General features: G+C 42.4%; 1 protein-coding gene across 1 annotated transcript; it reads right to left on the minus strand.

The window, feature by feature from the left end:
* Positions 1–1,225: 1,225 nt before the first annotated feature.
* On the minus strand, positions 1,226–20,670 carry PROKR1 (prokineticin receptor 1). Its single transcript, XM_053288129.1, has 3 exons — positions 20,490–20,670; positions 15,462–16,113; positions 1,226–5,605 (listed from the first exon to the last, which is right to left on the minus strand). Exons 2-3 carry the CDS (start codon positions 15,959–15,961, stop codon positions 4,909–4,911), a joined length of 1,197 nt encoding a protein of 398 aa, XP_053144104.1. The 5' UTR covers positions 15,962–16,113; positions 20,490–20,670; the 3' UTR covers positions 1,226–4,908.
* Between the last annotated feature and the right edge of the window lie 5,395 nt (positions 20,671–26,065).

Raw genomic sequence — 26,065 nt, forward strand, 5'->3', positions numbered from 1 at the left:
AGTTAGATTTCTGTGGTGGATGGTGCCTCCTTCCTTTCAGTTTTCAAAGAAAGCACACATAGGATCCCTTTCTTACCACAGGGATGCTGACTACTAACTGTCTCAAGTTTGTTATTGGCATGACTCCCATGGATGGTCATGCAGGTCAAAAAGTGGAAATCTGTCCACCCCAGAATCCATCAGTGGCACAATGACTGCCCTTGAAGCAGTGGCAGGGGTGTAGCTAGGGGAGAGGTGGCCCATGTTCATCCCTCTCCCTGGCAGCCCCTCAGAGTGAGGGAGATAATGAAAAAAATAGGGAGAGGTGGAGCTGAGGGTCCCCTAGGAGCTGGAGGTCCTGGGTTCTTTGAACCCATCTGCTCAATTATAGCTACACCGCTGAGTCATGGAGCAGGCTTGTTTGATGGCTCAAAATTAGAAGGTCTGCTTCACAGAATCTGTCACATGAAGTTCCAAACAAGGTGCTCCTTGTTTGACAGCAAAGGTATGTGAAGAACCGTAGCTTAATGGAAGAATAGTTGCTTTGCATGCACATTCAGGTTTGGAGGGGGAAATGGAGCCCCGGTTGTTTTTTAAAAACCCTGAGGGGAACAGGATTACTGATGCTTCTAAGGCTGAAGGCAGTGTATAACAATAACAATACAGCCATGGCGATTGTCAATCACCTCAGTTATTACTGAAATGCTATCACTATGCTAAAAATAAGAATTACGGCTAGAAGTACCACAGCCATGAAGTTGGCTCACAGGAGCCCCCCTGGTATGCCCATTTTTCTGGTGTCCTGCCTAGGCAATGTTTCAGCTTCTCCAGCCTCTATGCTCTGATGCCTCAAGCCATCTGCAAGCCCTCTCCAGCTTTCTTTTCTCACAGATTACTCACAGTACCGGGTACAAGGAGTAAGGGAAACATGGCAAAAGCATTCTTGTTGGGGTCCAGTGCTCCCTCTAAGGCGTGTGTGTACACTCACACAATTCTTGATGTCTGCTCAGTCAATTTTTGATCCCGCTCAGGTTGAATCAGAAAGGTCCTACTCTGAATGCACATGCAAGCACACACTGCCTTGATACTGCCGGCCAGAACAAAACTCATTCTGCACACAGACGAAAAAAATTAGAGAGAACACTGTTTGGGTCAAATCCCTCCCAAATGAGCACCCCATCGCCCCTGGCAACAATTTTCACTCCACAAAGCATTCCCTTAAAAACTGACTGCAGTTTCTCTCATGGGTGGTCATGGCATTGTTTTATTGAGCAATGTGAGCTCTCACTCCCACATAGATTCATAAATAGACAGCACTATGTACAAAAAGCTCCGCTAACTAAAAAACTAGGTACCGTTACATGCTGTACAAAATGACAAACGTTGCAGCAGAACAGTACAAAGGTGTCGTACCAAACAAAGCGAGGCTATTGTGACTGAAATTAATGGGCTTCATTGACTTTTACAGTCTGTTACAACAAGCATAGTTTATTTAAAAGCTGGGCATAGAACCATAAAAATCACCCTAATGATAAGAATTCTCGAAGGTTATGCAGAGTTCATCAGAGTAGGTTGTATGTCCGTGCCATACTCAAAGCATACTCTAAAACAGCTGATTGAAACTGCAATCCTGTCCACCTTTACTTGGGAGAAAGTGAAACTGGTCAGAGGGAGAATTGTGAGGAAACTGGCATAGGAAGGGCTGCAGTGGACAAGGTTGTAGTAGTAATAAGGATCGTGGAGGTCCAAAACTGACCACTTTTTCTTATAACCGGAGTGATAATTTGTGGGCCTTTTTTCAGGGGGGCAAATCTGATGTCTAATACACCCAAAGTTTGGAGGACCCCTGAAGGTTTAAGTAGTTTTGGTTCATGCTAGAATTATTGATGTACAGCAAATTTTCACTCACAAACATTTTTGGCATAAGAGTAATTCTTTCAAGGGTAGCCAAAATGTACTCCCAAACATTCTCTCCTTGCTCTCCTTTTTCTTTGGATGTTTGCTGTGTAATTGGCAAACCCTTTTAATCACAATTTTTAAACAAGTACAAAAATAACTTCACAAAGACAATCAAGAGTGAGGACTATGCTTCCTGCCCTCATTCTGAATGAGCTCTTACTTTTGCCCCTTTTTGCAATCCCCCCCAAATTCTGAAAGGAAGGGGTGCTTGTTGCAGTTGATGAAAGCTTCAGCAAAAAGTGCTGCCTGTTTGGCTCAGCTGTAAAAATAATTAAATAGGATGTATAGTCAGGTGAATTTGCTTATCCTTTTCATATCAGAAAGGATGGATTAATGCAAGGGTATATATTGTAGGCTGCCACATTTAGACTGCCGCTTCATACAGTACATCTACAGTGACTTTTTATTTTAAAAAGAATTCTGGGCAGTAATGGGGCACCAATATGTTTTCCTGATTAAAATAAAATAGTTTGGTTTCATGGTTGTGTATACACTGCTTTACCAATACTATCTTTTAGTATAAAAGGGTGTATGTATACTGGTACATTTGGTGTGCAAACATCACAATGAAGAGATTCCAAACTGGGGCTGGTCCTTTGTTAGCCCTGGGCAAGTCATTATTTCTCAGCTTAACCTTTGAAAACAGAGTGAGGTAATTCCATATTGAGCTCTTTGGGGACTGGAGGATATACATCTAAGAAGCACTTAAAAGAGAGCACTCTTCATATTTTCTGCAGATAACCAAGTTCTGCATCCACAGGGTATGCTGCTAAAAGGGGCCATAACACAATTGTAGAGCACATGATTTTCATGTATAAGGTCCCAGTGCAATTCTGGCATTCCCAGTTAAAGGATCTTGAATAACATTGTTGGTACCAAATTGATGGGGGGCCTCAGGCAAAGCCCTGCGTTTGCTTCACCACACACATCTGGCACCCTAATTTGGGCCTCTGGGTTGACTAGCCTAACTCTTGACACAAACCTGCCAAGTAGCATGGCTGGAAGAAGCCTCTGCCAGCTAGCCAGTCAGTTCTGGGCTCCATGGACTATTGGCCAATTTGGTACAGGACAGCATCTTATGTCTTAGTCTGTTCCAGTGACAACAGGAAAACCTGTGCAATTATCTACTTTTCATCATTGTATTCAGATATTTGTTCCAAGGAACCAGGGTTCAAATTTAAATTTATACCTTCTATTAAGTTCACAAATAATGGTCCTTTGAATAACATTTGAATCTGCCTTATACTGAGTAAAATCATTGGTCCATCTTGCCCAGTATTGGCTATTCTGATGGGCAACAGCTTTCCAAGATCTCAGGCAGAGATGCTTCCCAACTCGGTTACCTGATATCCTATTTAACTGGAGATGCCAGAGACCGAACATAGGCCTTTTGCAGAAACAGCCTGTGCAAACAGACAAACCCCTAAGCAGGGCTGTCCTTAGAGAGCCTTGGTGGGGCGCAGGGCCTGGAGCAAATCAGCCAGTGTGAGGGGCCCTTCTAGTTAGTTGTAATGGGGGTTAAAACAGTAGGGCCTGGGGTGGTTGCCCTGCCTAAGGACAGCCCTGCCCCTAAGTGATGCCCCTTCCAAGTTCATCTCACGAATAACATCTATCCAGGGATCTATTTTCAACTCCCAGAATAATCTACATGTATGTTAATTAATAACCCATTCAATTAAAAATACATGTTCATGTCTATTCATCCACAAGAAGAACTTCAAGAGACCTTGGGTAGATGTAAAACATTGGTATTTCTATTTCTCCTAAGAATTTCTTCCATGAACAGAAGGCATTTCCATTCATGCAAGGGGTAGAGATGATCTTCATTGATCTGTCTTGTCTGCTGCAGTCCCCATGCCATCCAGTTCTGGAGTGTCCCCCAACCCTCCAGAGAGATTTGGTGGGGAGCACATAGAGCTGCAGAGGGAAGAAGGGATCTGTGAAAATCACCTCCTTGCATGTATGGACTTCCTTCCAGTCATGGAAGAAAGACTTTGTATCCAATCCATTGTATCCAGAGACCATATCCCAGGAGGCACAGCACATACTTTGCACATATAAGGCACCAAGTGCCATCTTCATTTAGAAGATCCACCAAACGTTAGGACAAAATAGGCCTTGATCTGCTTGGGTATCTGTAATATCCTATAAATTGGCCAACTGTAAATACTAAATCCCACCAATTCTATAATGATCACTTGTTTGCATGAATATGACATCAGTGAACATCTTGAACATATTATTTACAAGCACAGAAATCCATCTTGTTTCTAAATGTAAAAATAAGTCAGCTTTACATCTACCACTGAGAAGCTGGACAAATCAACACACTGGTTACTTTAAACTGTAGCTTTTCCATTTATCAAGCATATGGTACAGCATTTCACCAGGATGGTGCACAGTGGGCAGACTGGAGAACAATATTACAGGAGAAATATTATTTTTTTAATTGACAGAAAGGCAGCTCTAGAAAGCATTGTTGATGATTATACTGATGGCTGGGTTAGAAGTTGCTTGTTCTTGTTCTGAAAAAGTAAAAAGCAAATTTTTGAAGTCCACTGATTCATAACGGAGCTTGTTGATCTTAGAAGGTTGCCTGCCTTCTGTATTATTCAACCGACTATGTGAGCTGGCATACAGTCCGCTTCTGTAGAGATAAGAAACAGTGGGGATTTTCACCAACTTTCGTAAGAAACAAGATAGAATCCCATCTTGGGAAAATATAATTTTCTGGCTTAAAATCTTTTTTGACCTCTAAAACACCATATATAAATATCCTCATTTCACAGAAGGGAAACTCAGGCATAGCCAAACCATGGTGGAGAGGTTTCAATGTGCAGTCTTCTGTCTATGACAGAATGGAGAGTTCTAGTTCAGAGAATGCTCTGCTCAGCATCACCTCTTCAGGTGTGCTTTCACACAAAGGGAAAAAGGATAAACTGACGAGGTCAGATGTCCATGGTATCTAGTTCACTTTGATCTAATGCAATCCACCTCCTCTGTGACCGGCATTGCACTTGTTCTGATATCCATATCGACACTAGGCTTGTTCCCATAGTAGGTAGACCTCCACCTGAGTAACATGATCTTCTTGAAATATTTCATGGTGGTATTCTTTACTGTTACGAAGCACATGGTATTAATCATGCTGTTGCTCATGGCAATGCACTCTACTATATAGAAGGCTGTAAGGTAGTGCTTCTCCTTCACAAACACTGTTGGGAAGAAGTCACGGACGATTGTGAAACCATAGAAAGGTGACCAACAGAGGACGTAGGCAGTCAGAATGCACATGAGCACCAAAACTGTTTTTCTTCTGCAACGAAGCCTCTTCCTGATTTGTTCCGTCTGAAAACCTGGTACAGTTTTAAACCAAAGCTCCCGGGAGATTCTGGCATAGCACAAGGTCATAGTGATGACTGGTCCAACGAACTCAATACCAAAGATGAAAAGAAAGTAGGATTTGTAATACATCTGCTGGTCAACAGGCCAAATCTGGCCACAGAAAATTTTCTTTTGGTTTTTCACTGTGAATAATACAGTTTCAGTAGCAAAATATGCAGATGGTATCGAAATAATCAGGGATACAATCCAGACCAAGGTGATTAGGAATGTTGCTGTCTGATAGTTCATTCGAGGCTTCAATGGGTGAACAATGGCAAGATACCTGCAAGAGACAGATGGTGTTTCCAGATTGATGAATTTGTAATTCAGTTATGTTTTTGGAGCTACTTTCCTTCATACTGGATAGAAATGGCCACTCTTTCTTAATAATAATAATAATAATAATAATAATAATAATAATAATAATAATAAATTCGATATCTATACCGCCCTTCCAAAAATGGCCCAGGGCGATTTACAAAGAGAAATAACAAACAAATAAGATGGCTTAAAGCAAACCTCCACCTGAAATGCATCATGAAGAAGCTCCATTGTGCAGCAAAAGGGAGGCTGGAGGCACAGTATTTCTGATGGAGGCTGCTCTGCTTGGATTGGATTGGGGAGAGCTTCATTGCCCTGACACATACCCCACCGACCCGGCCCTAGGCCTGATTCTTTGATCTGCTCTGGAATGCATAGCAAATCAGACTGTAATGCAATAGGGAGCCTCCACATAGCAGGAAAATGCCACCTTGTAGGGCTCACTTAGACATGCCCTGATTCCCCTTGTGTTGGCAAGACATTGCTTTATCAGTGGATCTCATTAATGAAAGTTCTGTGATCCAGTTCTCTTCACCTTCAGATTTTAGGGGAGAATTACAATACAGGATCAACACCACACAAGGTCACCGCCTCAGTTATTCATTGTGCTTCAAATTTATTTTGGCAACACTCTTGTTACGAATGGCCAGTGAATACACACTTTTGTTTACTGACAAATCTCATGGGCATATGCCTTTCTGTATTTGATGCTCTCCTGAAACATGAACCCTTTTCAGCCCTTCTAATCAGCAGGAGAATCTTGAGCACTAGGTCACCTGGTTGCCCGGCTGCTCAGAGAGGCAGAACTGGCACGTTCTGTATGTATGCATTGGCAGTTTGTTCTCTTTGAGATAAATGTTTTTAATCAACCGAGAAAGCCGTGTACTCATATTCCCAGACCTAAGTGCAGGCAGGCAGCTTTTCATTGATTTTCAATGGCTCTTGTGAATTAGGGGGCTGATGGGGAAAAGAGAATACCTCTGAACGAAAAGGAAGACTTCTGAAAAAAAGAACATCCCTATTTTTCCATAAGCAACATTACTTCAGGCTGACTATTGATAAAGATTTTGCTTCTCTGGACAATCATTCATAGTGCCTATGGGAATGGATTTGGAAATTTATCTTCCTGCTATTTTCAATAGGTACAAGAACTGCCTATAGATGTATTGTTTCTTTACTATTTTATTATTGGCACAAGCAGCCTTGTGCACTTCCTTTTTCTTACAAATTAGAATTCACCTTGATCAACTAAGGGAGGTTTGTGTGTGGGAACAACAGTACATCTAAGGTCATAGTCCTGCTGCATCATGATGCCCATTGGACTCCATAGTACTGGATGGATTTGGCTTTTCTTGAAGGTGAGAATGAGCATCATCTCATGAGCCCCTAGCTGCTGTAACATGTGACCAGCTGCCAATGTCTGGTGGAGCTAGATCCAGGCCATTGCAGCCTTAGAAGGCAAGGCCCCAAGCTGGGAAGTAGTAAGTTTAAAAGACCCCTGCTAATTTTGAGCAAACTAAAAAGCAATGGTATTTTAAAAAGAAAAAACAACCCTCCAGTGAATGAGGGCACAGACCCTGCCAAGATCATGGATATTGCAAATTGTTCTCAACAAGGCCATACTTTGGTAATATACTCTAGTTTGGAAGACAGGTCACACTCAAACTAGCTACAGCGGTGCCACAGTGCAGACATGTGCACTTGCATGTTCCCCCCTGCAGTGGTGCAGCCCATGGAATTCTGAGATCTGTGTGAGTGTGGCACAACTATGCACATGCTGATCCAAAGTGCCCTTTCCCTATTGCCCATGCCCACCTGGTGTAGCAGACTAAAATGGCTGCTTCCCTCACATGACAGTCCTGCAGTTAGCGGTCAGGTGGCTGTGCCCATGCCCAGCAAGGCAGCAGATCAATTAAGGACTTGTTGATCCAGCAACAGCTAGCTTCAGATGGTGGGCTTGTATTAGTAGCCAGGACTCCCACACCTTCCTGGATCTCAGGCTGGCTATGAGGGGGCCTCCCCATTCTCCTGAGTAGAACCATTGGGAGGGACGCTCCAATCAGCAGGGCTGATGTGATTTCAATCAAATCGATTTAAATTGATTTGATTCAAGTCACATCAACCCTGCTGATTCACAGAAGGATTAAATTTTAACCATAATTTAAATTACTACTCAGGAAGATTCTATTTAATCATCATTTTCTATAAAATTATGTTCTGGTTGTCTAATACAACCTTAATACATATTTGGAGTTAGATGTAGGTTTCATTTTTAGACGGTAGGTACACACTGTAATAGGTACATGCTTCTCATAATGCTGTTTCATTCAGGCAACTAGGCCTTGCATTTTGTTGTTGCACTGTTTGCCTTTCGTATGCATGCCTTTCTTACTCACAGGTACAGGAACTTCATTAAAATATTCCCAAATGGGATCTCTTCTATGACCTGCTGCCATGATAGGTATTTCCCTTCAACAATGGAGGATACACTTGGAAAAGGTTTCCTCAGGACTACATGAATATGTTCTGTTCACTTTTGGTTTCACTTTCTGTTCCCCTCCACATCCCCTGTGTTTATATCCAGACTCCTCCTCCTTGCTCAGATCTACTCCCAAATCTTCTATTCATTCATTGACCTTCTTTGTCTTTGCACTTTTAAGAGAGAGCAAGGGCTTGACTCTGTGTGTGTGTGTGTGTGTGTGTGTGTGTGCTGTATGTACACCACCTGCAGAATAGGACTGATCAGGTCTGTTATCTCTCATCCCCATCTACTATGATTAGTATTAATGATGATATCTTCGACCTAGGTTCTTTATGAATTGTATTTTTTAAAAAATAAAAAATAAATCCAATTTAACTTTTAAAAATCTGATTTTAATTTTTTTTTAATGCATCGATTTTTATCAACCCTGCCAATCAGCCAAGCAAGCACTCTGCTTCTGGAGTTGTAGCTCAGCCCTGGGATGTTGCCTCTACTCCTGGGGTCCCAGGAGTGATGGAGGGAATTCTAGGGATAGGACAGGATCCCCCAGGGGCTGGCTAAAGGAGAGGCAATGAACTCTGGCTGCACATGGTCTGATAGATCTGGGGATCACTGTTGGGGCTAAGGGTCTCAAATGGGGTGTACTCCTCCTTCTCCAAGAGGGTCTGGATAGATTCAGGGAGCTACAATGCAATCAACCTAAGGTGGTATTTGCTTATGTGAAAAGGCCACTCAGACGCCAGTTCTTGCAGCAGCATAGAGATGGCTTTATGTGGTTGGCCTTTGTGTGGGTGGGCATGGGGTGGGGTGGGGGGCTCTCACATATTCTCCAAAGCCACACTCCACCATGCTGCTGCTACATTTTTTAAGTGCTGCTGCCCGCCATAGACGTCAGAGAGAAGGCTCTTTGTTCAGGTTGGGCTTCAGCCAAGAGCAGCCTGACCCAGGCCCCTCTGTATTACCAGCCTGGATCTTGAGTGTGCATGGCTTTCAGGGAGATGGAGCAGAGGCAGCTTGATTGTGCGTTGCTAGTTAGAATGAGACCGGTGGGTCCATAAACAGGAGGCACAACAGAAGGTGAGCCAGCAGGTGTTGGAAAGAAGAGGATTAAACAGAAAGACAATCGGGAACATGGGAGAGCAGCAATGGTATGAAAGAGCACAGGAGCTTAGCAGAGTTGAAGCTGCTGGACATTCCAGGGAAGCCAAAAGCAGGATCTGGGGTATGAACAACTGGCCAAGTGGGAGGAGGCATTTTGTTTAAACCAAAAACTTGGAAGGAAAACACACACACAATAAATTCTGAGGGCAAGAAGGGACAAAGCTATTGAACTTAAAACAAATCCCAAGGGAGGAAATGCTAAGATTGTATGTTAGCATTTATTGTATTGTATTGATTGTATTATTACTATCTGTCCGTTTAATGAATGATTTCATTCTGCTGGTTAACTGACACAAGCACCACATGGAAGAGGGTTGGGTGGGGGAATTATTCCAGTCAGTACTTGCAATCTTTTTAAATTTTCTTTTGAAGAGGTATCAGAATGTGCTAACCTCTCCTTTAGATTTTTAGTTCTCTTGTAGGTTACCATAGGCCTCTTCTGGCATGATGCATAAAACACGTCAATAACTATTTCTACTCTCCACTCCAAAGACTCGTTGTTGTTATCAACAGGCTATGCATATGCCTGTTAGAATTTATTTTCACTTTTTTGGTCAGTCCTCCTTCCTGCAGATTATCACTTTCCTAGCTCTAGCTAGATTTTCTGGATAACCCCAGCTGAGCAAGTTGTTACTATAGAATTCAAATCTGGACATTGGTAAGTATAGTTCCTCTTTGTGAGGAAATCTACTCAAAATAGTTCCACTGAAATGAAATTTTTTTTTATTTCAATGGGACTACTCTGAGTAATTCTTTTTCATGTAAGCCATTCTTTGAATGGTAAATTATTACTTATATGCTAAAGATGAGAACTAGCAGTGAACGAATGTAATCTAGGAGCCAGTGTGATGTCGTGGTTAGAGTGTCTGACTAGGGCAGGAGAGGCCTGGGGGCCTCTTCTTTGCAGAGACTTGGGGTTCTGCAAAGAACAGTAGTTTGCAAGCACTTTCATTAGTAAATCCTTTTTGGTATAAACCTGGCATCAGGCATTCTCTAAGCAAGGTCATTCATAAGGAGAATGAAACCTGTATATTATTGCCACTGAATAAGCTCAAGTGTTGGTTGAAACACGTTTGGCACCAACTAAATGATTCTAGATTCTCCTCTTTGGTTACTATTAGACTGGTGAACATGTTAGGGCTTTTTGAGAGCATCCCTTTCAGTCAATTGTTACATTTTTTAATCTCTCCGAGGGATGGACTTTACAACCAACTAACCTGCAGCCAGTTATCCTACAAGGACTTCATTGAACTGTCATATGCTTTTAAATATTTTTATGTTTTTAAATGTATGTGTATACCTAAAAATGTAATGTATATAATATTTTATACTTACTACAACCTTAGGATTAAATACATTAACATTTTAATTTAGGATTCTCTTGTGTCTGCTTATATTATCATTACTGAATCCTATAGTGCAAGGTTTCTCTTATTTTCTTTGCTCTAAGTCTATCATAAAAAGACTGACTAACCCTTGCTAACTGGGCAATAGTCACCATTTTAATGTGGTGTTCTCTTTATTTAGCGGGGGGAGAGTAACTGGCCCTACCTACCTCCAGCACAGTATCCCTCCAGTGACTGTTACTGGTGTCTATCTTATGTTTCATTTTTAGATTTTGAGCCCTTTGGGACAGAGCTCCCTTTATTTATTTATTTACTTGCTTACTTTAATTACTTATTATTTCTCTATGTAAAGCTATTTGGAAACTTTGGTTGAAAAGTGGTATATAAATATTTGTTGTAGTTGTTGTTGACCATTTCAAGGATCCTAGAAGACCTTGTCGCTGCTTCTTTCACCTGCTGAACACAAGATGTTGGCTGACAGCCAGACTAAATTACTCATGAGTAATCCTTCTGAAATTAGTGGGACAAGTTAGTAATTTATTATTTATTTATGGCTAACTTGTTCCATTTATTTCAATAGGACTACTGATCAGGGTGGTATTCCGTGGGTGGGGACTCCTGTCATCTCCCCATTGTCATGGACAGATCACCATCTGGTTAAGGTAGAAGTTACAGCCTCGGCCCACCTCTGTAGGGGTGAAGGACCTATTAGATTGGTCCGCCTGAGGAGGTTACTGGATCCAATAGGATTCCAAGAAGCCTTGGAAGAGTTTAGGGTTGGCTCTGCTAGTAATTCTGTTGATGCTCTGGTGCAAACATGGAATAATGAACTCACTAGAGAAGTAAACACAATCACTCCTAAGCGTCCTCTCCAACCTGCTTTAAAGACAGCCCCATGTTATTTGGATGAGTTACAGGAGCTGAAGCGGCAAGATAGACAACTAGAGTGCAAGTGGAGGAAGACTCGGTGTGAGTCTGATCGGGTACAACACAGCACATTTGAAGATCTATGCTCTGGCAGTGTGGGTGGCAAAGAAGCAGTTCTTTTCTGTCCACATTGCTTCTGCAAACTCACATTCAGCTAAGTTGTCTAGGGTTGTGTGGAGGCTAGTATGTACCCCCTTCCCCTTGAACTGAAACTTGGAACCATTGGTTACTCACTGTGATATTTTTAATGACTTTTTTGCGGATAAAATTTCTCACATTCGGGCCGAGTTGGATTCCATGGTTATTGTGGGGTCTACTGTGGAGGTATCCAGCAACTCCTCTTATGGAATTAGATTGGATCATTTTCAGTTTGTGACTCCTGAAGAAGTGGACAAACTGCTTTGGACTGTGCACCCTACAACCTGTTCTCTTGACCCTTGTCCAACTTGGCTTATCTCATCTGATAATTATATTATCAAAGAGGATCTGGTAAATATTATAAATGCTTCTCTGAGGGAGGGCAGGATGCCTCCTTGTATTAAGGAGGCTATTATCAGACCACTTTTGAAGAAACCTGCATTGGATCCCTCGGAGTTAGCTAATTACAGACCTGTTTCCAGTCTTCCATGGTTTGGCAAGGTGATTGAGCGGGTGGTGGAATCTCAGCTCCAGGTAGTTCTGGATGATACAGATTATCTAGACCCATTTCAAACTGGCTTTTGTGTGGGCTATGGGGTCAAGATTGCCTTAGTCAGCCTGATGGATGATCTCTAATTGGCTGTCGACAGAGGGAGTGTGACTCTGCTGATCCTCTTGGATCTCTCTGCGGCTTTCGATACCATCAACCATGGTATCCTTCTGGACTGCCGGAGAGAGGTGGGATTGGGTGGCACTGTTTTACAGTGTTTCCACTCGTAGCTCTCTGGTAGATTCTAGATGGTGTCGCTTGGAGACTGTTGCTCTGCAAAGCGAGAACTGAGGTATGGAGTTCCACAAGGCTCCGTACTGTCTCTAATGCTCTTTAACATCTACATGAAATCGCTGGGAGAGATCATCAGGAGGTTTGATGCCGGGTGTATCAACATGCTGATGACACCCAGATTTACAGTTCTCCATGTCGACCTTATCAGGAAATGGCATATCTTCCCTAAATGCCTGCTTGGAGGCAGTAATGGGCTGGATGAGGAATAACAAACTGAAGTTGAATCCAAATAAGACGGAAGTACTGACTGGGGGTGGGTGGGTGGGGACCTGAGAGATGGTTTAGATCTGCCTGTTCTGGATGGGGTTACACTCCCCCTGAAAGATCAGGTACGTACCTTGGGAGTGCTTCTGGACCCTAAGCTGTCCCTGGTTTCTCAGATTGAGGCAGTGACCAGGAGCGTGTTTTATCAGCTTTGGCTGATACGTCAGCTATGTCCATTTCTAGAGGTGAATGACCTTAAAATAGTGGTACATATGTTGGTAACCTCCATACTTGACTACTGTAATGTGTTCTACATGGGGCTGCCTTTATCCATAGTCCAGAAACTACTATTGGTACAGAATGCAGCAGCCAGGTTGGTCTCTGGGACAACATGAAAGGACCATATAACACCGGTTTTGAAAGAATTGCACTGGCTGCCGATATGTTTCTGGGTGAAATACAAAGTGTTGGTTATTACCTATAAAACCCTTAATGACTTGGGACCAGGTTATTTAAGAGAGCGCCTCCTTTGTAATGAACGCTCCCACCTTTTACCATCTTCTGGAAAGCTCCAGTTACGGTTGCCACCAGCTCGTCTGTTGACGACTCGATACCCGGCTTCTTCTGTGGCTGCCCCAGGGCTTTGGAATATGCTTCCTGCTTAAATAAGAGCATCTCTTTCTCTGTTTGTTTTCAGGAAGATCCTCAAGACTTTCCTGTCCTTTTAATAATTTTAATAATTTGTTTTATATTGTTTTTATTGTGTTTTATGTATTTTAACCTGTGATTTTAATGTTGGCATCTGTACACTGCCTAGAGATTTACATATCAGGGGATATAAAAACATGACAAATAAATAAATATGATAGATAGATAGATAGATAGATAGATAGATAGATAGATAGATAGCTGTTTTTAATCTAAGCTGGTTGCTATGAAATGGATAAGTAGTTTTATTATTATTTTTTCTTTGTAGGGCATCTTATGTGTTATTAAGTGTACCCTGTTGCGGGATGTTTGCGTATAAAGGCTGACTATCAAGCATTTCTACTAGTACAGCCTTTTCATCTTTTTTTAATGCTTGCATTTTTGGATGAAGTCACCAGAATCCCACAAATGTGATTTTGTTTCAGGTAAAAGAAGTCTTGAAGAAAAGCCCATAACTTTAGATGCTGGTTCTAGTATAGAATTGTCTGAAACAATAGACTCCCTGGAGTGGAGGGGAGAGAAACATCAATGTTAGATTACACATAAAATACTGGTACCCAGAATAGATTATTATCCATGATGATCTATATCATTGTTCTCCATTCTATTACTCTGTCTTGAGTCACTGTAATTTTCAATAGAATACAATTGGTAGGGCCACTAATATAAGGGAATCTAAACTGTGATTATTCAGTGTTGTTCTGCCTTGCCTCATAATCCTGTTTATTCATTATTATAATAGAATAACCCTGCAGCCTCCTTGATAATTATACTGGTAACCTTAGCTATCACTTTCAAGGTATTCCTTTCACCCTTGCTCATGTTGTCCATACCTGAGATATGGGTTTTTGCTGCTGTTCAAATTCTCCATGTTTCAAATCAATTGTTGAAACAATAGGATGGCTGGGGGGACAGGTCTTGGTGGAACAAAAGCCAACTTTGATCAAAGTGGTGTAGCTCTAGCATCAAAGTCTTCCGGGGTGTTTATAAAATGCTACTTCAATCTAAAGGCTTGGATACATTGAAAAAGATCTGTTCTTGTTAGTAGTGGTTCATGTGTCAGAGTCACAACAATAGACTGTTATGTATATATAATGCACCCCTCTGTGTTTATTGCCAGTTAATCTGCAGTGTGAAATCTTTTATTAACTGCACAGCTAGTAATACCATCTTAGGTATTTCTCCCCCTGGGATTTAAAAAAAAAAAAACATAGTTACTTTTCCACCCATGGATTTAGCCCTCAACCCCCCACCCCACCCCACTGCTGCTTTTTGGTGCTTTTTGGTGACAGTGATCCTTTTTTCACTCCGAAGGGAAGGGAAGGCAGGATCAAGATCAGTGCACTGTTACTCTGACATAGAAGCTTGTCCCTAGAAGTTTCATCAGCAGCAGGGGAGAGAAGGGTGGTCAGGTCAAGGAGATATGCCTAAAGGGCGGGTGGGTGGGTCTCATTCACTCTGCATCCCAGCACAGAGCTGGCGGGGTGGGGGTGGGGTCTCTTTCTGAAGCTCTTCTCAGCAACCTGCTGTTGCTGTGAAGAGAGCATTGCAGCAGGGGGTGATTGTGAGTGGCAGGAGGGCAAATCCCTGAATCACTTGAGTTTATTTATTACAAAACGTTTTTAGACTGCCTATAACCAGGTCTTAAGGTGGTTCACAACTGATGAGTTCCCCCCTCATTATAATGAGCCCCCCCAACAAACCTAATAACCTTCAACCCCTCAAAACTTATTTTCTCCGCTCCAAAGTGACTGTCCTCTCCCCCACTAAATGTAAGTGAGGAATTGCTCTTCAAGCTTTCATGCTGTCTGCACCCCTGGACTGGCAACAACTTCCACAAAGAGCTACAGGCAGAGAGGAGGTTTCCAAGTATAATGAATGACCCACTATTTAAATCTTGAAGGGGCAGCTGTGGGGGAAGAAATCAAATGTGAAAATATTGGTCATTGGGAGGAATACAACATTCTTAGCTGCACAGACAAACCAGACATTCAATTCTTCTCCTTACCTGTCCACAGCAATGGCCAAGAGTGCATTGGTAGAGACATAGAGGGAGACAGTGCGCAAGTAGTTGACAGAGGCACAGAGCACATGGCCATGTTCCCAAGACAGCTGCCGCACCACATAGTAGTCCATCTCAAAGGGGCAGCAGACAATGGCCACAATGAAGTCAGAGATGGCCAGGTTGGCAATGAGCAGGTTGGTGAGATTGCGCAGCTTCTTGTAGCGGGCCAAAGCAGCAATGAAGATAAAGTTGCCAATGCCGCAGACCAACATGATGCCAACCAATGCCACACCAATGACAATCCTGGCAGCAAAGAAAGTGCGAGTCTTGGTCACATCGTCCTCATCATCCAAGGGTAGATCATAGTCGCCGTAGCTGAAGTTGAAGGGGAAGTTGAAGTTGAAGTTTGGATAAGAGGTGAAGTCTCCCTCGTGGTGGCTATAGATGGCAGCAAAGTTGGTGCTCATGAGTGTGGTGTTGGGATGGTGCCCTTCCTGCCTCATGCTGTTGCTGTTTGCCCCTTTTGTCTTCAGTCTTCACAGCTCCTTCTCAATGTCTCCCGGAAATGACCTTCTAGGAAAGAGATCTTGCTTTCTTGTCAACCAGGCTCTCAGCATCAGTTGTGTGATTTTACAGCAATCACATACTTTCTTATCTTTTAAAATGGGAAGAAAAAGAAAAACAGAATCAGAGAGGGGCGAATGTAAAAACTAGGAGGGCGGAGTCATCCCTGCATGGAAACGTTCTGCTATAGGTGTACAGAATTGTCTTGAGTAGAACAAGCCCTTGCACAGAAATATGGATGTGACATGTCCATGCTCTTTGAACACAGACCACTTGCTAGAAGTGCACAGGGTTTTCAAATATGGATCTATCGAATCGAATCAAATAAATCTGGATCTGATGTTTTATCAGTCAGCTGTATTTTACAAGTTGACTCTTCCTCTTTTCGTGTACAGAATGAAATAAGGGGAAGGGGGGGAAACAATGTTTGCTTCTCCCATCGGTTGGTGGCACTTTTACATAGTTGAGTGCTAGTGTACAGAACCGAGGACGAGGTCTCAACATCGGTGGGGGTCTCTCTTTAAGGGCAGGGGGGTTGCACTTACCCCCCCACACACACACACCCCGCTGCTTTCCCCCTGCCGGCGCTCTGTTTTTAAAGAATGTTTTCAGGGTGGCAGCATTCCTCCCTGCCGCCCTGCCCCCGTTGTTGCCTGGAAATACCGGAAGGATGGGCTGTGTGCGTGTTTTCCGCCGTGTGTGTTTGCTGCCATGTGCGTGACCACCATGCTTGTGCACCCACCACGCACATCACATGTTGTGTGTGCATGTCACCTTTTTAAAAAAGGAGCACCGGCAGGGGAAAAGCAGCGGGAGGGGTAGGTGCAACCCAACTCCCTTAAAGGGAAACCCCCTGGTGGGGTTGAACTTTGAACCGGCACCAGCGCGAACCGGTTCAAAGGCCTCTTGTATGGCCTTCGGACTGGTTTGTGCACATCCCTATTGAGTGCATAGGACAAGTTAGTAGAATGAGCCATCTCACTCAGGAGCACATCTCCTCTACTTTGCCTTCATTACTTTACAGTCTGGGGAGGGCCTGAAGAGAAACGAAACTGCATTTGGGTTACATTAAGTAATTAAAATGAATGCAAGGGGCCTCCTGCCAACAAATGTTTCGCTTTTGAAAACCGTTAAACAGGTACATTGTGCCAGATTTACTAACTGGAAAATGGCTAATCCATTGCTGAAGTCAGTGGAACTGATATTCATTTTGTAGCTGACAAGAGGACTCCAACACACTCTGACTTTGTTGTGGAACTGACAGGTTTATACTGCAGAATGAGAATTACCCATTCTTAAGTCTTATAGAGGGATTTCCCATGTCCATATCCGGCATACAAGAGAGTTCTTTCCATATTTCCATGTGTAATTTACATGTAATGGCCTTGATCCAAAGCCATGTGGGGCTCTTCCACTGAGCCCTGCCCAAGAAAGGGCTTCCTCATTCCTTTGGGTATCTTGGAAGGGCTTCACCATCACATATATGGCGGGCATCCTCAGCACTGTGCACACTGGAGTTCCTGGATAGGGGCAATTATGTGAATCAGGTAACACATGGATCTGACTTACAATGAAACCTAAGATTCCTGAACAGGTTTGGAATTTTGCAGTGGTGCTTCCCCCCACTCCTTTCAGTAGGACCTGGTCCCAATCCTGATCAGGCCCCCTTGCAACTGCTATTTTAATTAAGGGGGAAATGAAAGCACAAATGACAGGTTTAGTGTTGTGCCTGGTTTGACTAATGTATGTGGCATATTTAATTTACCTCTTTCAGGAATGGTTCTTCCATCTGCAAAACTATGACATACAAACTGGCTTTAAGGCTGGTTTGGTCACATTGAAATTAATACTGTACTACAAAAGAAGCTTAAGTGACTTGTGGACTGCAGGCAAAGTAATGCTTTTTGCCTGAGCTCCTGGATGGAACACTTCATCAGGGAAGGAGGGTGGCAGCAGACACATGAAAAATGAGCCTTGTGTCCGCACAGATGTGAATTTGCTCACCCATGACAGGAGAAAAAAAACATGTAAAAACCCATTCCCCTTCTTGGTTCTGTTTGTTTGTTTTTAATATTTAACAGTATCCACCATCTCCTATGGTCCCATGCCTGCAGATAAATAGCTTGATTGCGCCTAACCCCATCAATACATACAGACCCACTTTCAGATTCACGAACATTAGACTTTTCAAGCTGTGTTAATTACACAGCCAGCTAAAGCACTGTGGAACAATTGAAAAAAAGAAGCTGTGTCTTTGTATTATGAAGGCAGCTCTTCACCATGTCCAGTGTGTGTGTGTGTGTGTGTGTGTGTGTGTGTGTATCTCTGGATTGCAAATAAAACCTGCAAAGCAGAAAAGCAGTTCCTGCCCACACGCATCAAATCACTTCTCACCCCTCCAATAATAATCAATGTCCACAAGGCGGTAACATTATATTTTTTTCAGAAGAAACTTCTTAGCTAAAGTTCAATTCCTTATCACATTTCAGCCAGCAGAGGTGCAAACGTGTGTTTAGGGATGTGCACAAATCAATTTTCTTGATTCGATTTGTTTTGTATCCAAATCTACCCCCTCCAAATCAGCCCAGATTCAATTTGTATTTGCTTTTATTCTATTCAGATTCAGACCAATTTGGACCACTTAAAAAGGTCCTAGGGGCACCGAATTTGGAAGGTGTGTAGGTCCTCATAGGTGCTACCTACCACCCACATTTCAAGGCAGTGGGACACTTGGTTGATATTTAATGGATTTTTAAAAGTTTTTACTGATTTTGAACATTTCCACCATAGGAAACAATGAGGATTCAAAGTTGCCACATCCTAACCCTAACATGGATACCCAGCTTTCATTTTTTTTTTTAAAGCTAGGCTCTAGCCCTTGGTAGAAGTGGAGTTATGGAGCAAAATGTGCAGTCATTATTGTTCAAGTGTTTGGATTCTTTGGTGTATAATAACTTTTCCTCATAATGAATCCCTATGAGGATTCATTGCACACCTTCATTTCTTCTGTTCGTTTTGACTGTCATTGGACAGTGCCAACGGTCAACTGCCATGTGCCAACTACAACGCCCCCCCCAAAAAAACCGGCAAGGCGGGGGGGGTACTCATTTTAATTTTTAAGAATATTGAAATGTTTAGATTCTTTGGTGTCTAATAATTTGTCCTCATAATGAATCCCCATGAGGATTCATTATACACCTTCATTTCTTCTGTTCATTTTGACTGTCATTGGACAGTGCCAACTGTCAACTGCCATGTTTCAACTACACACACACACACACACACACAGAGAGTTTATTTTTTTAGGTATTTTTGAAGTGTTTAGATTCTTTGGGGTCTTCATTACACACCTGCATTTCTTCTGTTCCTTTTGCCCCGACTGCTTTGCAGGTGGGTATGGGGAATTATTGGCATCCCATGTTCCAAATAACCCACAACACACAAGCCACTGGGTACTCAGTTTATATTTTAGTAATTTTTGAGTTGTGTAGACTCTTGGTGTGTAATGAATCCTTATAGGGATTCATTATGAGGAAAGGTTATTAGACACCAAAGAGCCTAAACACTTGAAAAAAAATCCTAGAACATAAACCGAGTAGTACCCCACTGCCTTGCAGGTGGGAGTGGGGTATAGTTGGCACATGGCAGTTGACAGTTGGCACTGTCGAAAAGACAGTCAAAATGAATAGAAGACATGAAGGTGTGTAATGAATCTTCATAGGGATTCATTGAGGGAAAGTTATTATACACCAAAGAATCCAAACACTTGAAAAATGTTCAAAAAATTAATGCACTAAAAAATTAATAAGAAGGATCCACTCGAATTGATTTGAATCAAATCAGACGCAATTCGATTTGTACCCGAATCTAGCCAATGGACCACAGAGGTGATTTCTTTTGTCTCCAAATCACCCAAATCGGCTCGATTCAGGTACAAATTGATTTGTGTTTGTCATTTATGATGGCAAATCTCACCTAAATCCGTCTAATGAGCATGAAGTGGAATAACACTTTAGAGACGTTTAAATCAGCTCTTGCAGGCAACCCAATAGGCTGCTGAGTTTCTCATATGCCACAGCACTCCTTGTCTTTTTGTTGCTACAAACTAGCAGAGCTATTCTTCCGCAAATATGGATGAAAAGAGTCGAACACTGCCATTCTAAGCCGACTTATTTGGGGAAAAGTTTAAGTGCAAACAATGAGATTGAGTTCTAAGCAAATGTGTTTAAAATTAGGCTGTGAGTGTAATAAGAATCAAGTACAATTCTGATGAGATTGGTGGATTGTGCCAAACTGCTTTCTTTTCCGAGGCAAAAGAACAGGAGAAAATATTTGTACTCAAGATCAATACATGCCTTGGAAAATCAATTGCAAAGTAGGAATTAATATAAATTTTGAATCAACACTTGCAAAATAGCAAAGATAATTTACACATACACACTCTCAAAAGTACATTTCAGACAGTACCTGTTTCAGAGCTGGAGCTTGTGCCACTCATGTATGGTTTGGGGATCTTCTGAGTTCTTAGTGTACTGTAGTCCTCAAAATGCTTGAAGTGCAGTTAGGACCATGCACAGCAGGTTAAACAAAGGATGCTGTGGAATTAGAGGTGGAATTGCCAGTCTGCCTTGTAACCGAGCAGGCTGTCTCTCTGCCTGCATCTAAATCCTTTCCCTAGTGGGAGGCATCTTTATGTTTCCTATGCATATGTAATTTTAAAGAGGCAGTGCACAATATGTCACATCCCCTCCTGTATCTCTTTCTGTGTGTAAGAACCCATTTAAAGATTCAACACATTCTTCCAGAAAGGAAGTTTATCCCCTTATCTCTGAGGTTGCAATAAGAAAGCATACTGATGCCCTGATCACTTCTGGCTGCTTAGATTGTTTCATGATGGGACACACGTACATGATTTGGGTCACTAGACCGCCTAATAATCAGCATCAGTTGCAATCCCCTCCACTGCTCCCAAAGAAGATTCCCCTTTTCACAGTAGATTTGAACATGTTACAGTTTCCCCAATCACTCTTGTGGTCATAGTTCTCAATGGCTGAACCTATTTTGGAAAGACATTGTGATTTCTAGGGCCTCTGGATGACAGCTGGTGTAATTGGACACACAGCAAGAATGATATGCTCACCCTACAGCAGCTCAGTAAATCAATTCAGAGGTAGAGGATCTGTACATAAACTATGGGCATAATCCAATCCAAATTAAGCATTTTAAAACACAGTTGATCTCAGTAAGAGGGAGTTGTGAATTCATTCTCTTTGAAATCAATAGATTGATTACAGTGGCCTGGTTCACACAATCATTCCAATATAGGTTTAACTTGGGTTACCAACATTAGTATGATTGTGTGAACCCATGTCAAAGTGGGAATCTCAGAGTCAGTTTAGGCTATAAATCACCTTGGCATGAGTCCTTGGCAGGGGGAATTCTCTACCTTTGTAAGTTCCTATAGTTTGTGTTTTAGGTATTTGTCCAATGCAAGTGCAGAGACGTGGCACAGCCCAGGGATTTCCAGCCTTGGGTCCCCAGATGTTGTTTGACTGGTTTATTTGATTTGTTTAAAAAGCCAAAATGTAACAGCATTCTGATTGGTTGATAGTATTGTGTGGTGAAGTGATACAGTGCTGTGACCTAATTCACCAGGAGGCCTATTAACCCCAAAGTGGTCCATCAGTGTCAACTCTAGCATCAGCATGTACCACAGGGGAATCTGGCTGGAGGACTAGGGCAGTGGTTTCATTTACAGGAAGAAACAGCAGTGGGGTGCTGGTACAGATTCCCCCCCCTTCCAGTATCCACACTGTTTGCTCTTCACATATTCTCTAGAAATTAGCTGTTTCTCCTATTAATGGCTCAGAAGAAGGGGAATGCATTAATAGAAGAAACAGCTAATTTCTAGAGAATATGTGAATATGTGAATATCTCCTTTTAAAAAATTAGCTATTTGAAGTAATTGTTGGAGCCTCTATCACAATTCCAAACCATCATTTTGCATGTGAACCAAAGTAGCACTTCAGTGTTGCCAACACTATTGTGTGATGTATTTGGTGATAGGCAATGCTGTCTCTCCACTATTAACTGTCATTCTTCTGCTATGGAACTGAAATGAGACGTAAAAGAAATAAAACAAATAAAATTTTAGGAATTTCACTTTTAAAAATGAGGTATGGGTCGGCAGCCTCATTTCAGTGCAAAACACACACACACACACACACACACACCTTTTAATAGAAAAGGTCAAACTGACAAGGCTTTGTTGTATTAACTGCAGCTAGTTTGCTACAATATTAGCGAAATAAAAAGGGTGAAACTGACAACCCCTTTGTCAACATGCTTTTTAAATTGTCTTCATCAAGTTGCAGGATCTCTTACGGGGAACAGGGTGAGCCGGCAAAATCCCCCTGGAACATTTCCAGATGGGGCTTTTAGCTCGTTTCTTCTCTGGAGTGGAAAATGTGCATTCACATATTGGCCAGATTTACCCGCAAATCCCTGTGAGCTATCAGGGAGCACTTCACACACAATTTGGGTTTTTCATTGTGCATTACAGCCTAGCCCGATTTAGTGTACAGGGTAAAAAAAAAGAATCCACTTTTTGCATCGGTTTTTTGGGGCAAATTCAAACTTGCAGTAAAGCCTCACAGTAAACCCACGATAAAACCCACTGTCTGGAAATGCTGCTGACTGATGAGAACTTTAGTAAAGGGGTGAGGGTGGGGAATAAGTAACTTATTTTATTACAGCAGTAAAAGCAGCAAAAGTGCTCTTTACAGGGAAAAGTGTTGCTGGTACTAATGAACGCCACACACTAATGTTGCCATCAAAATAAATGTTGCCATCAAAATAAATGTTGCCATTCAAAATCTGAATGTTCCAGTTGAACTCTTAGAAAAGCTTAGAGTTGGGTGGGTTTTTTTCATGTTTGAAAAACATGCAAATTAGGTCAAATAGGGCTTTCGTTCTTTGCAGTTCCATTCAGCGGAGGAGTGGCTGCCTCAGCTGAATTGAGCATCTTTTGCAGCAGGTGGGGATCATGGGGATTGCAAGCCCCACGACTTCTGCCTGCAAAAGGATGACAGCTCTGCAGAACCTAGGAGAAGTCTTGCTGCATGGATTTGTCACTTACAGCGGAGTATTGTGGGATTGTACTCAAGCCTCATGAGCTCTAGCTGTCCGTAGCAGAGGCAACGAGGTGCAAACACCCATTTTGGTTGGAACAAGCTTGAAGGGGTTTTTGAATCAGGGCCACTTTATTTAAAAAAGGGAAGTTTGCATTAAGTTCTCCTAGCAGCAGCCATGGTAAATATTCTAGTTAAGGGGAAATGGTGGCTGAGGTTCCCCCAGGACAAGTATCCCTTCTGTTCTGAAGAAGGCTACAATTAATTGCGAGAGGATGACATGTTGTGCAGCATGTACTGAATCAGGGGACCACTTGTATGGCATCAGCAACAAAAACCATCATATTTTTTGCTACTTTCTGGAAGCACCCAGAGTTGCCTTTGCAGTCATTGCTTTTGTACTCAGAGCTGATAATTACAAATGTCATATGGAAGCCTCAGGAAGATGCCTCTGTATGGCTACCTCTCTATAAAGTGTAAAGGTAAAGTTGTGCTGTTGAGTTGATGTCAACCCCTGGCAACCATGAAGCCATGCGGTTTTCTTTGGTATCATACAGGAGGGGTGTACCATTGCCATGTCCCGCACAATATGAGACGATGCCTTTCAGCATCTTCCTATATCTCTGCTGCCCGATATACACATTTCCCATAGTCTGGGAAACATGCCAGCAGGGATTCGAACCAGCAACCTCTTGCTCCCTAAGCAAGTTACTTCCCCGCTGAGCCATTAGGTGGTGCTACCTCTCTATGCAGCAACCAGAATATGTAGAGTGCCTTGCCACATGGCTTGGCTGCATCACATAAATTGACTCCAAGATGGCACCACCAAATCTGCAGATGGTAGTGGTGTCTACATGCTCTATGCTAGGTATGAAGACTGTCAGTGTGACAAGCTGCTTTAGAGGATAAGGTTGAAACATGGCTTCAACCAAAGAGATGGACATTTCAGAAAGCCATGGTTTCCTGATACTGTATAGTGCTCAGCATGCACATTGTGTAATTCACCTGTTTCTGATGCCTGTTTTAGGAGGGAAAGTAGAACAAAATCACTAGATCTAAAACTTTTGGAGATGTGTATAACTTGATTTACAGAGATCACACAGCGGAAGAGGCGGGGGACAGTTTCAATTGGTTCCATTGTATAAAGATTACAAGGTTAGGATAACCTGATGGAATTAAACAAATCTCTTCATCTGGGAGGTGTATCCCCCTTGCTTTCTTTTTGCAATACTTCTTCCCATGATCTGTTATATGCTTTTGGTTGGGGGTTTTGTGTGTGTTTGTATGGTTGTTTTTAATTGATTTATAGGTCACCAATGACACAGCAGGCAATTTTGCTTGGAAAAACAGTTCGGTGCAATGGCTATGGAAAGAAAAGCTGCAATCATTGCCAATTGCTCAGAAGCCATTTACAGAAATGCCCAGGTCGTGGATATCTCTATGACCTTATCTGCGGCAAAGCTGGTAATGGCAGCCTGTTCCAAGGGGAAATGACTGCACTGGAATGAACAGCATTGTCAGTGGGTTAGGAGGTTTGCACTATATATTTTCCCTGTAAATAACAACGTTCCTGTTTTTCCTATGTAGGGCTACAACACCCCTATGTGCTCATGGGGTAAAAAAGCAAAACAAAACCCCCTAAAATCTCACTGATCCACCCGAAAGGAAGAGAGGGGCCCGGATCCACTACCTGAGTACTGAAAGTTTCGCTTTTAAAAAAGGAATCTGGATGCACAACCCCAAGGGCTGCTGGATTGGAGGGGGGAATATAAATGCACAACACCTGGCATTCTCTGTCCTGCTCGGGTTACATACGTGCAATGAGATGATATTACCCTTGGATTTTAAAGCTCTGAATTGTTTTTCAATTGGTAATGCTTTATTCTTAATTTGAGAATTAACTAAATCAGTTCTCTGCCTAGCTTGTGGATGCAAATTGTTAAACCGTGCTGCAAAGCATGTTGCATTAAAATCAGCAGCACAAGCCGTTTTAGTTAGCAGTGCAGTGCCAGTCTCTGAAACTGCAGTGCAGAAGGACATCTGAATATTTTGCTGTCTGTTCAGCTATCAAAGTTTATTCCATAGAAAACAGTAGCACATCCATACAACTAATTTTTAGACTGTGAATGCACTGACACCATGCCATGATGCATGTGGCCCTGTGCTAGATCTTTTGGCAAGGATGATCAAGGATAGGGAGGAAATGCTTATGAAAATAATATTGCTGAATTGGTTCTTAAATTATATAGAAGAACCAAGCACTACTATTTTAGTGCTCCATCCACAATGTTCTTATCTTTAAAGTGCATTCAGAAGTTTTGCTGGTGGGAAGCTTCTCTCCCTCCTATTTGATGTTTCTCCCTTCCATGGGTCATAAGGAGATGAAGAGGTTACCTGCCTCCACTAGCTTTATGCTACTAGTGCATACCTTTGCAAGTATTATTTAAACAAGACCCCAGAGACCATGGAACAAAAATAACAAGATATTTTAAAAATATGCCAAGAGTGTTCAAGCAGTATACATTAGGAAAAGTATTCATAGAGTATGATGTTGAGTAATACAGCTGAAGGATGTGACGTTAGCATAATAGGGATGTGCAGTTTGACTTTGAGCTGGTTCCGTTTGACAATTCAGGGTCAAGCTGAACCACTCCCTGGTTCAGCTCGACCCCAGAACAAACCTCCCCTGGCCGTTTGCAGGGTTCGTGGACCAAATTAGTAAAAATAAATAAATCTTTTTTAAAAAGTTACCCCCTCGGGCTTTTCCGAGGCAACGGGTGGGGATCTGTGGAGGTTCCCTTTCCCCCCGTTGGCCTCCATTTTTACAGCCATTGCCCGGTTGGGGTGGTCTTTGGCTCTTTCTGGGTCTTTCCCCCCAGTGCAGCAGCCATTTTGGAGTCTGCCACGCATTTG

This window comes from Hemicordylus capensis, chromosome 1 (genome assembly GCF_027244095.1).
Source record: "Hemicordylus capensis ecotype Gifberg chromosome 1, rHemCap1.1.pri, whole genome shotgun sequence".
NCBI classification, from domain to species: Eukaryota; Metazoa; Chordata; class Lepidosauria; order Squamata; family Cordylidae; genus Hemicordylus; species Hemicordylus capensis.